Raw genomic sequence first — 12,371 nt, 5'->3', positions numbered from 1 at the left:
AGTCATTCCCAGTCTGGAGCCCGTGCTGGCTCTGCTTGGGAATTCCCCTCCTGGAAAAGCTCCCAGAGGATTTTCCAGCACTTTGGCCTTTCTGGGCACTTCTGATTCCCAAAAGGGATTTTTTTTTTCCCCCTTTTTTTTGTTTCCCCTTTCAAGCGGGAATTCCCCCAAAAGCTGCTCCGGCAGCTCCACGTCCATTCCCAGGTCGTGGATGATCCCAATCTTTGGGATTTCCTCCTTCCTGCTTTTCCTTGGATGCAGAGCCCTCCCTGCCTGTGCTGGCAGGCTCAGCACCCCAATCCCATTCAGGCTCAGCACCCCAATCCCATTCCCATCCCCAATCCCATTCCCATCCCCATCCCCATCCCCATCCCCAATCCCATTCCCATCCCCATTCCCATTCCCATTCCCATTCCCTTTCCCAGTCCTGTTCGCATTCCCATCCCCAATCCCATCCCCATTCCCATCCCCAGTCTCATCCCTATTCCCACCCCCTTAGCCCGTGCCATCCCTTGTCCTGCCCCATTCCCACATTCCCATCCCCCATCCTGCCCCATTCCCATCCTGCTCCATCCCCTCACTCCTGGTCCCATCCCACCCCATTCCCACTCTCCCATTCCCACTCCGAATCCCCATTCCCGCCCCATTCCCATCCCCAATCCTACTCTCATTATCACCCCATTCCCATTCCCACCTCGCCATCCTAGTCCCATCCCCACTGCCCCATCGCCATTCCCTCTCTCCCATTTCCATTTCCATCTCCATTCCCATCCCCACCTCCCCATCCCATTCCCATCCCCATTCCCCCATCCCCATTCCTTTTCCCCCATTCCCACCCCATTCCCTCTCCCACCTCCCCATCCCATCCCCACTCCCCCACTCCTCCATCCCATCCCCATTCCCATCCCCATTCCCATCCCATCCCATCCCATCCCATCCCATCCCATCCCATCCCATCCCATCCCATCCCATCCCATCCCATCCCATCCCATCCCCACTCCCCCATCTTATTCCCACCCTGTCCCCCATTCCCACCCCATTCCATCTCTCACATCCCCATCCCCATTCCCACTCCCCTACCCCATTCCCACCCCATCCCCGTCCACATTGTCATTCCCACCCCATTCCCACCTCCCAACCCCCATTCCCACCTCCCAGTCCCCATTCCCGCCCCATTCTCCATCCCCATTCCCGTTCCCACACTCCCACTCCCCCACCCCATTCCCGCCCCATTCCCATCCCCAATCCCGCTCTCTCATTGCCGCCCCATTCCCATTCCCATTCCCATCCCCATCCCCATTCCCATTCCCATTCCCATCCCCATTCCCATCCCCATTCCCATTCCCATTCCCATCCCCATTCCCATCCCCATCCCCATTCCCATTCCCATTCCCATCCCCATCCCCATCCCCATCCCCATTCCCGTTCCCATTCCCATTCCCGTTCCCACCTCCCCATCCATCCCATCCCCATTGCCATCCCCATTCCCACCTCCCCATCCCCATCCCCATTCCCATTCCCACTGCCCCATTCCCACTCCCCTGGGCCAGTGCAACCGTTTTATTGCCAAACCACAAACCAACCCCACACACCCCACACACCCCACGCACCCCAAAACCCCACACACCCCCCAGCCTCCTCCATCTGGGAGGTGGCTCCAAGGGCAGTTCTGGGGCGCTGTCCCCATTTTTGGGGGCAATTTTGGAGCGCTGTCCCGTGTTGGGGGTAGTTTTGGGGCACTGTCCCATTTTTGAATAGCTGTCCCGTGTTTGGGGCAGTTTTGGGGCTCTGTCTCCATTTTTGGGGGCAGTTTTGGGGCGCTGTCCCATGTTTGGGGTCAGTTTTGGGGCTCCGTCTCTATTTTTGGGGTCAGTTTTGGGGCACTGTCCCGTGTTTGGGGTCAGTTTTGGGGCGCTGTCCCGTGTTTTGGGGGCAGTTTTGGGGCGCGGTGCCGTGTTTGGGGCCGTTTTGGGGCGCTGTGCCGTGTTTTGGGGGCAGTTTTGGGGCGCGGTGCCGTGTTTGGGGCCGCTTTGGGGCGCTGTGCCGTGTTTTGGGGGCAGTTTGGGGCTCCGTCTCCATTTCTGGGGGCCGTTTTGGGGCGCTGTCCCGTGTTTTGGGGGCAGTTTCGGGGCGCTGTCACATGTTTTGGGGCCGTTTTGGGGTGCTGTCCCGTGTTGGGGTGAGTTTTGGGGCGCGGTGCCGTGTCTGGGGCCGTGTGTGGGGCGCGGCCCTCAGAACACGTGCGTGTAGAACACGTCCACGTTGCGGGCGCGGTCCAGCGGCAGCGCCGCCCCCACGCTGCGCGCCCCCAGCCGCGCTCCGCCCAGCGCCGAGGAGCGCCGCAGCTTCAGCAGGCTGAACCGGGAGAAATCCCCGCGGGCCTCGCCCCGCGCCCGCTCCAGCACCCGGATGAACCCTGCGAACACCGGCACGCCGTCAGGGGGACCCCAAAACCCCGGCCCCAAAACCCCCAAAATCCCCGAAATCCCCGAAATCCCCAAATCCCCCGCGGCGCTCACCCGCCTGCAGGCGCTCCCAGCTGTTCCACACCGAGCCCACGCACACGATGGGCAGCCCCAGCTCGCCCGCGAACAGGCTCTGTGACAGCGGTGGGGACGCTCAGAGGGACACCGAGGTGGCACCGCCGAGGGGGGGTGGGGACACCCGGCAGGGCGCGGTGGCGCCGGTGGCACCGGCAGGTGTGGCCTCACCTGGTGGATTTTGGGCAGCACGGCTACCACGTGGCGCGCCAGCACCTCGCCCGCCTTGGTGAAGATGTGGCAGCACAGCGGGTCACCGAGCTGGGCACCTGCGGGTGGCACCCGCGGGGACGTGGGACACTGCTCTGTGCCCCCTACCCCAGGGGTGGCACCTTGGGGACGTGGGACACTGCTCTGTGCCCCCTACCCCAGGGGTGGCACCTTGGGGACGTGGGACACTGCTCTGTGCCCCCTGCCCCGAGGGTGGCACCTGGGGATGGCACCCATTGGGACATGGGACACCCCTCTGTGCCCCCTCCTGGGGGTGGCACCCACGGGGACATGGGACACCCCTCTGTGCCCCTTCCGGGGGTGGCACCCACGAGGACATGGGACACCCCTCTGTGCCCCCTACCCCAGGGATGGCACCTTGGGGACATGGGACACCCCTCTGTGCCTCCTACCCCAGGGATGGCACCTTGGGGACGTGGGACACCCTTCTGTGCCCCTGGGGGTGGCACCCATGGGCACACGGGACATTCCTCTGTGCCCCCTGCCCCGGGGGTGGCACCTGGGTGTCCCCACCCTGTGCTCGGGGTCAAGGTGCGCCCAAGGGGGCAGAGAGCGGGGAGTGGCAGCGGGAGAGATAAGGGGACAGAGATAAGGGGACAAGGATAAGGAGGCAGGGACAAACAGGGATAGAGACAAGGGGGGACAGGGACAAGGGGGACGGGGACAAGGGGGACAGGGACAGGAAGGGGGACCGGGATGGGAAGGGGGACAGGGACAAGGGGGACAGGGACAATGGGGACAGGGATAAGGGATGCTGGGATGGGAAGGGGGTCAGGGACAATGGGGACAGGGACAAACAGGTGACAGGGACAAGGGAGACAGGGACAAACAGGTGACAGGGACAATGGGGACAGGGTCAAGGAGGACAGGGACAAGGGGGACAGGGATAAGGGATGCTGGGATGGGAAGGGGGTCAGGGACAATGGGGACAGGGACAAACAGGTGACAATGACAGTGGGGTCATTCCGGGGGAAGGGGTTTCCCTACCCTCCGCCAGTTTCTGGCAAAACCCCGCGAATTTGGACTTCTCGAAGGTGCGGTAGAGGTGGGTCAGGAGCCCCATCCTGTCCGAGATCTGTGGGGCCGGGGGGCAGGGCGGCCATGGGTGAGGCTTGGGGACCCCTCCTGGGCACCCCAATGTCCCCGGGGACAGCTGGGAGTGACCCCGGATCCTGGCACACGGCCCTGAGCCCCCCAGGACCCCAAACACGGCTCAGGGCCACCCTGGACCCCAACACATCCCAAAACCCTTCTAGGACCTGATATCCATCCCAGCCCTGCTTCCAGGACCTTGACACCCATCCCAGAGCCCTTCCAGGACCCCGATACCCATCCCAAACCCCCCAAAACTCATCCCAAAGCCCCTCCAGGACCCCAAAACCCATCCCAAACCCCTCAAGACCCCAACACCCATCCCACCCCCTCCAGGACCCCAAAACCCATCCCAAACCCCTCAAGACCTCCGATACTCATCCCACAACACCCCTGGGACCCTGACACCCATCCCAAAGCCCTTCCAGGACCTTGACACCTATCCCAAACCCCCTCAGGATCCCAACACCATCCCACCCCCCGAGAACCCCAAAACCCATCCCAAAGCCCTCAAGAACCGCAAAACTCATTCAAAACCCTCCCAGAACCCCAAAACCCATCCCAAAGCCCTCAAGAACTCCAAAACCCTCCCAGAACCCAAATACCCATCCCAAAGCCCCTCAAGACCCTGATGCCCATCCCAGATCCCTCAAAACTCATCCCAAAGCCATTCCAAGACCCCAACACTCATTCCAAACCTCCCCAAAAAACCAAAACCCATCCCAAAGCGCCCGAGAACCCCAAAATCCATCCCAAAGCCCCTCAAGACCCTGATACCCATCCCAGATCCCTCAAAACCGATCCTAAAGCCATTCCGAGACTGCAACACCCATCCCAAACCTCCCCTTGACCCCAAAACCCAACCCTAACCTCCCAAGAACCCCAAAACTCATCCCAAACCACCCAAGACCCCTGATACCCAGCCCAAAGCCCCTCAAGAACCCAAAACCAATCCCAGATCCCTCAAAACCCATCTCAAAGCCATTCCAAGACCCCAGCACCCATCCCAACTCCCCCCCAAAGAACCAAAACCCATCCCAAAGCTCCCAAGGACCCAAAACCCATCCCAAAGCCCCTCAAGAACCCAAAACCAATCCCAAAACTCTGATACTCATCCCAGATCCCTCAAAACTCATCCCAAACCCCCTCAAGACCCCGAAACCCCCCAAGAACACCAAAACCCATCCCAAGCACCCCCAAAACCCCGGCAGCACCTGGAAGTAGTCGAACATGGCCTGCCTGACGTAGGCGACGTCGTGGGGCGGCACCTCCAGGTTGTCCATGCAGTCAAAGACCATCTTGACAGCCTGGTGAGCGATCCAGTACGCTGGGAATAACGGGATCGGGGATGGATGGATGGATGGATGATGGATGGATGGATGATGGATGGATGGATGGATGGATGATGGATGGATGGATGGATGGATGGATGATGGATGGATAATGGATGGATGGATGGATGATGGATGGATGAATGGATGATGGATGGATGGATGATGGATGGATGGATGGATGGATGGATGGATGGATGGATGGATGGATGATGGATGGATAATGGATGGATGGATGGATGATGGATGGATGATGGATGGATGAATGGATGATGGATGGATGGATGATGGATGGATGGATGGATGGATGGATGGATGGATGGATGGATGGATGGATGATGGATGGATGATGGATGGATGGATGGATGGATGATGGATGGATGATGGATGGATGGATGGATGGATGGATGGATGGATGGATGGATGGATGGATGGATGATGGATGGATGGATGGATGGATGATGGATGGATGATGGATGGATGGATGGATGGATGGATGGATGATGGATGGATGGATGGATGGATGATGGATGGATGGATGGATGATGGATGGATGGATGATGGATGGATGGATGGATGGATGGATGGATGGATGGATGGATGGATGGATGATGGATGGATGATGGATGGATGGATGGATGGATGATGGATGGATGGATGATGGATGGATGGATGGATGGATGATGGATGGATGGATGATGGATGGATGGATGGATGATGGATGGATGGATGGATGGATGGATGGATGATGGATGGATAGATGGATGCATGGATGGATGATGGATGGATGATGGATGGATGGATGGATGGATGATGGATGGATGGATGATGGATGGATGGATGGATGATGGATGGATGGATGGATGATGGATGGATGGATGGATGGATGGATGGATGGATGGATGGATGGATGATGGATGGATGGATGGATGCATGGATGGATGATGGATGGATGATGGATGGATGGATGGATGGATGATGGATGGATGATGGATGGATGGATGGATGGATGGATGGATGGATGGATGATGGATGGATGGATGGATGATGGATGGATGGATGGATGATGGATGGATGATGGATGGATGGATGGATGGATGGATGGATGGATGGATGGATGGATGATGGATGGATGGATGGATGGATGGATGATGGATGGATGATGGATGGATGGATGGATGGATGATGGATGGATGATGGATGGATGGATGGATGGATGGATGGATGGATGGATGGATGGATGATGGATGGATGGATGGATGGATGATGGATGGATGATGGATGGATGGATGGATGGATGGATGGATGATGGATGGATGGATGGATGGATGATGGATGGATGGATGGATGATGGATGGATGGATGATGGATGGATGGATGGATGGATGGATGGATGGATGGATGGATGGATGGATGGATGGATGGATGGATGGATGGATGGATGGATGGATGGATGGATGATGGATGGATGATGGATGGATGGATGGATGGATGGATGGATGATGGATGGATGATGGATGGATGGATGGATGGATGATGGATGGATGGATGATGGATGGATGGATGGATGATGGATGGATGGATGGATGGATGGATGGATGATGGATGGATGGATGGATGCATGGATGGATGATGGATGGATGATGGATGGATGGATGGATGGATGATGGATGGATGATGGATGGATGGATGGATGGATGGATGGATGGATGGATGATGGATGGATGGATGGATGGATGATGGATGGATGATGGATGGATGGATGGATGGATGGATGGATGATGGATGGATGGATGGATGGATGATGGATGGATGGATGGATGATGGATGGATGGATGATGGATGGATGGATGGATGGATGGATGGATGGATGGATGATGGATGGATGGATGGATGCATGGATGGATGATGGATGGATGATGGATGGATGGATGGATGGATGATGGATGGATGATGGATGGATGGATGGATGGATGGATGGATGGATGGATGATGGATGGATGGATGGATGATGGATGGATGGATGGATGGATGGATCAATGGATGGATGGATGGATGGATGGATGGATGGATCCATGGATGGATGATGGATGGATGGATCAATGGATGGATGATGGATGGATGGATGGATGATGGATGGATGGATGATGGATGGATGGATGGATGGATGGATGGATGGATGGATGGATGGATGGATGGATGGATGATGGATGGATGGATGGATGATGGATGGATGGATGGATGATGGATGGATGATGGATGGATGGATGGATGGATGGATGGATGGATGGATGGATGGATCAATGGATGGATGGATGGATGGATGGATGGATGGATGGATGATGGATGGATGATGCATGGATGGATGAATGGATGGATCCATGGATGGTCAGCAGTGGGGTCAGCACTGGGGTCCCCCCTCCCCGGTGCCCCCGGGCTCACCAGACCCCTCGTCCCCCATCATGTGTCCCCAGCCGCCACAGCCGGTCTCGGAGCCGTCGGGGTTGATGAGTTTGCAGTTGGAGCCCGTGCCCGAGATCAGCACGATGCCACCTGCGGGGTGACACCCGTGGGGGTGGCACGGTGCCCAATGTCACCAGTGCCATCCCAGCCACCAGAGGACAGGGGGACAGGGATGGGAAGCGGGACAGGGACAAGGGGAACGGGGACAAATGGGGACAAGGACAAATGGGGACAGGAATGGGAAGGGGGACAGCGGCAAATGGGTGACAGGGACAAGGGGTCAGGGACAATAGGGACAGGAATAAGGGTTACAGGGACAAATAGGTGACAGGGACCAGGGGTCAGGGACAATTGGGACAGGAATAAGGGTTACAGGGACAAATGGGTGACAGGGACAAGGGGTCAGGGACAATAGGGACAGGAATAAGGGTTACAGGGACAAATGGGTGACAGGGACAAGGGGGACAGGCACAAGGGACGCAGGGACAAGAGGGATAGGGACAAGCGGACAGACCCAAACACAACAGGGACAAACGGGTGACAGGGACCAGGGGGACAGGGATGGGAAGGGGGACAGGGACAGGAGGGGCAGGGACAAATGGGTGACAGGGACAATGAAGACAGGGACAAGGTGGGCAGGGATGGGGACAGGGATGGGGACAGGGACAATAAGGACTGGGACAAGGGGACATGGACAACGGGGACAGGGACAAGGGGACATGGACAACGGGGACAGGGACAAGGGGAGCAGGGACAAGGGGAGCAGGGACAAACGGAACAGGGACAAATGGGTGGCAGACACAAATGGGTGACAGGGACAATGGGGACAGGAGCAATGGGGACAGGCCCCAAGCGCACCGTGGTCGGTGGCCGTGGCCATGGCCCCCACGGCGTCGGTGGTGATGAAGTAGCTCTGGCTCAGGTGGGGGAAGCGGCGCTGCAGCTCCTCCGTCAGCTTCCCGATGGCGTCCTGCTGGTCCCCTCCGCTCAGGGACAGCCCCTGCCGCACCCAGGGCCACGTCACCCCCGTGGTGGCACCGGGCGGGTGGCACGGGCCGTGGGGACAGCGCGGGGGCTCACCAGGGAGCGCAGGGGCACCTGGGGGTCGGCGCCCGCCTTGCTCTTGGCCTCGGTGACCATGCGCTCGATCCTCTCCAGGCACTTGTCGGAGCCGATGAGCTGTGACACGGCCAGGGGACAGCCTGAGGCCACCAAGGTGCCACACCGGGGGTGCCATGCGAATTTTGGACACCCTGAAGCCACCCTGGGAGTCCCACACGGGTTTTGGACACCCTGAGGCCACCCCAGTGCCATCCCAGGGATCCCACATGGGATTTTGGGCACAGGGACATCCTGAGGCCACCCCAGTGCCCCCCAAGGGTCCCACATAGGTTTTTGGGCACAGGGACACCCTGAGGCCACCAAGGTGCCATGCCAGGTGTCCCATGAGGGTTTTTGGGAATGGGGACACTGTGGCACCATCTGCAGTGGCTGCGTTCCACCGAAGTGTCCGTGAGTTTGGGGACAACCCGAAACAGCAACGCTCCGTGTCCCACACCCTGTTCCATGTCCCCTATCTCCATGTCCCACAGCCCACTCCATGTCTCAAACCCATTTCCATGTCCCAAACCCAGCTCCGTGTCCCAAACCCAGCACCATGTCCCAAAGCCATCTCCAAATCCCATACCTCATGTCCCACACCCAGCTCCGTGTCCCAAACCCATGTCTGTGTCCCAAAGCCATTTCCATGTCCCACATTCCACTCTTTGTCCCAAATCCATCTCCATGTCCCAAACGCAGCTCCGTGTCCCACATCCCACACTGTGTCCCAAAATTTCCTTTCCTGTGTCCCAAACTCTGCTCCATGTCCCACATCCAGCTCTGTGTCCCAAACCCATCTCCATGTCCCATTCCTCCATTTCCCAAAGCCCCCGTCCCCGTGTCCCAAACCCCCTCCCCGTGTCCCAAATCCCACTCTGTGTCCCACACCCAGCTCTGTGTCCCAAACCCATCTCCATGTCCCATTCCTCCATTTCCCAAAGCCCCTGTCCCCGTGTCCCCAAACCCTCTCCCCGTGTCCCATCCCCCTGTCCCCGTGTCCCAAACTCGTCTCCATGTCCCAAACCCAGCTCCGTGCCCCAAACCCAGCTCCATATCCCAAACCCAGCTCCATATCCCAAACCCAGCACCATGCCCCAAACCCACCTCCATGTCCCAAACCCAGCTCCATGTCCCAAACCCACCTCCATGTCCCAAATCCCATTCTGTGTCCCAAAACTCCCTCCCCGTGTCCCAAACCCCACTCCATGTCCCACATCTCCGTGTCCCAAACCCATCTCCATGTCCCAAACCCAGCTCCACGTTCCATATCTCTGTGTCCCAAACCCCCTCCCCATGTCCCAAACCCCCTCCATGTCCCAAACCCTGCTCTGTGTCTCAAACCCAGCTCCATGCCCCAAACCCAGCTCCATATCCCAAACCCAGCACCATGCCCCAAACCCAGCTCCATATCCCAAACCCAGCTCCATGTCCCACATCTCCATGTCCCAAACCCACCTCCATGTCCCAAACCCATCTCCATATCCCAAACCCAGCTCCATATCCCAAACCCAGCTCCATGTCCTAAACACAGCTCCATGTCCCAAACCCAGCTCCATGCCCCAAACCCAGCTCCTTGTCCCAAACCCATCTCCATGTCCCAAACCCAGCTCCATATCCCATATCTCCATATCCCAAACCCATCTCCATGTCCCAAACCCAGCTCCATATCCCATATCTCCATATCCCAAACCCATCTCCATGTCCCAAACCCATCTCCATATCCCAAACCCAGCTCCATATCCCAAACCCAGCTCCATGTCCTAAACACAGCTCCATGTCCCAAACCCAGCTCCATGCCCCAAACCCAGCTCCTTGTCCCAAACCCATCTCCATGTCCCAAACCCAGCTCCATATCCCATATCTCCATATCCCAAACCCATCTCCATGTCCCAAACCCAGCTCCATATCCCAAACCCAGCTCCATGCCCCAAACCCATCTCCATGCCCCAAACCTGTCTCCATATCCCATATCTCCATGTCCCAAATCCATCTCCATATCCCATATCTCCATGCCCCAAACCCAGCTCCATATCCCATATCTCCGTGTCCCAAACCCCCTCCCCATGTCCCAAACCCCACTCTTGTCCCACATCCTGCTCCACGTCTGGAACTCATCTCCCTGTCCCAAACCCATCTCCATATCCCATATCTCTGTGTCCCATCCCCTGTCCCCATGTCCCAAACCCCCTGTCCCCGTGTCCGGTCCCTGTCCCCGTGTCCCAGCCCAGGCAGGGGACAGGGCTGTCCCCCAGCTCACCCAGTGGTTGGTGCAGGGTCCCTCGGTCTCGGCCAGGATTTGGCCATCCCCGGACACCAGCACCACCCTGGAGTGGGTGCCCCCGCTGCGGAGAGAGGGGGGGACGCTGCCAGCACCGCCTCTGTCCCTGTCCCTGTCCCTGTCCCTGTCCCTGTCCCCGTCCCCATCCCACCGAGCAGGGGGACCCCGCTGAGCCCCGGGTGGGGGTCACCGGGGGGCCCTGAAATGGGGGGTGCTGACCCCCACCCGGGGGGGGCCCATCCGAGCCCCCCTCCATCGGCTGCCTCCCCTCGGCCCCCCCCGTTTTGGGGGTGCCCGAGCGGGGTTTGGGGCTGCGGACTCCCAGAGCCTCCTCCATCGGTCCCCGGTTTGGGGGTGCCCGGGCGGGGCGATGGGTTTGGGGGTGCGGAGCCCCCTCCATCGGTCCCCGTCCCCGCGGTTTGGGGCTGTCCGGGCAGGGTTTGGGGGTGCGGAGGAGCCCCCGGAACCCCCCCCGGCCGCGCCGCGCCCCTCACCCCTCCACGCCGCCGAACAGCGACGCCATCGCGGCCGGCACTGGCCCCGCCCCCCGCTGCCGGGCACGCCCGGGGGCGGGGCCACACCCAGAGACACGCCCATGACCATTTATGGGCAGTGGCCACGCCCACCAGCGGCCACGTCCCATGGACACGCCCATCTCCATATATGGGCAAAGAGCGGCGCCATCCCGGTCAATGGCCACGCCTCCCGCGTTGGCTCCGCCCCCCTGCCCGTTCCGGGTCCCGGTGTCCCCTCCCTGTCCGCGGGGACCCCGCGATGGCACCGGGACCCCGCCCGCGACACGGGGCGCTGCTGGCCCCACGGACACGCTGAGGACACGGCCCGAAGCGCGTGGGGCCGCGGAATGGGGTAAATACCCCGAATCACCCCGAAACCCACGCGTGAGAAATCACCCAATCCCCTCTGCACCCACCCGTGAGAAATCCCCCAAATCCACTGTACCCATCCGTGAGAAATCATCCCCCAAATCCCCCAAATCCACTGTACCCCACCCGTGAGAAATCATCCCCCAAATCCCCCAAATCCACTGTACCCCACCCGTGAGAAATCATCCCCCAAATCCCCCAAATCCACTGTACCCCACCCGTGAGAAATCATCCCCCAAATCCCCCAAATCCACTGTACTCATCCGTGGCGCAGCCCCTCACAACCACAAGTGACAAAATCCCCCAAATCCCCCCAAAACCCCCAAGTGACAAATTCCCCCAGATCCCCCCAAATCCCACAAGTGACAAATTCACCCAAATCCCCCCAAAACCCACAAGTGACAAATTCCCCCAAATCCCCCCAAAACCCACAAGTGACAAATTCCCCCAA

General features: G+C 59.0%; 1 protein-coding gene across 1 annotated transcript; it reads right to left on the bottom strand.

Annotated features, from left to right (window-relative positions):
- Positions 1-1,608: 1,608 nt before the first annotated feature.
- NAGK (N-acetylglucosamine kinase) lies at positions 1,609-11,605 on the bottom strand. Its single transcript, XM_063157818.1, has 10 exons — positions 11,531-11,605; positions 11,016-11,100; positions 8,738-8,836; positions 8,516-8,657; positions 7,637-7,747; positions 5,078-5,190; positions 3,759-3,846; positions 2,712-2,809; positions 2,520-2,598; positions 1,609-2,416 (listed from the first exon to the last, which is right to left on the bottom strand). The coding sequence occupies exons 1-10, from the start codon at positions 11,557-11,559 to the stop codon at positions 2,232-2,234; spliced, it is 1,029 nt and encodes a 342-aa protein (XP_063013888.1). The 5' UTR covers positions 11,560-11,605; the 3' UTR covers positions 1,609-2,231.
- Positions 11,606-12,371: the final 766 nt, after the last annotated feature.

Source organism: Melospiza melodia, chromosome 5 (assembly GCF_035770615.1).
Source record: "Melospiza melodia melodia isolate bMelMel2 chromosome 5, bMelMel2.pri, whole genome shotgun sequence".
In the NCBI taxonomy this organism is placed as follows: Eukaryota; Metazoa; Chordata; class Aves; order Passeriformes; family Passerellidae; genus Melospiza; species Melospiza melodia.
Note: the sequence above shows the minus strand (reverse complement) of the source record. Positions and strands in the feature narration are given on the sequence as shown.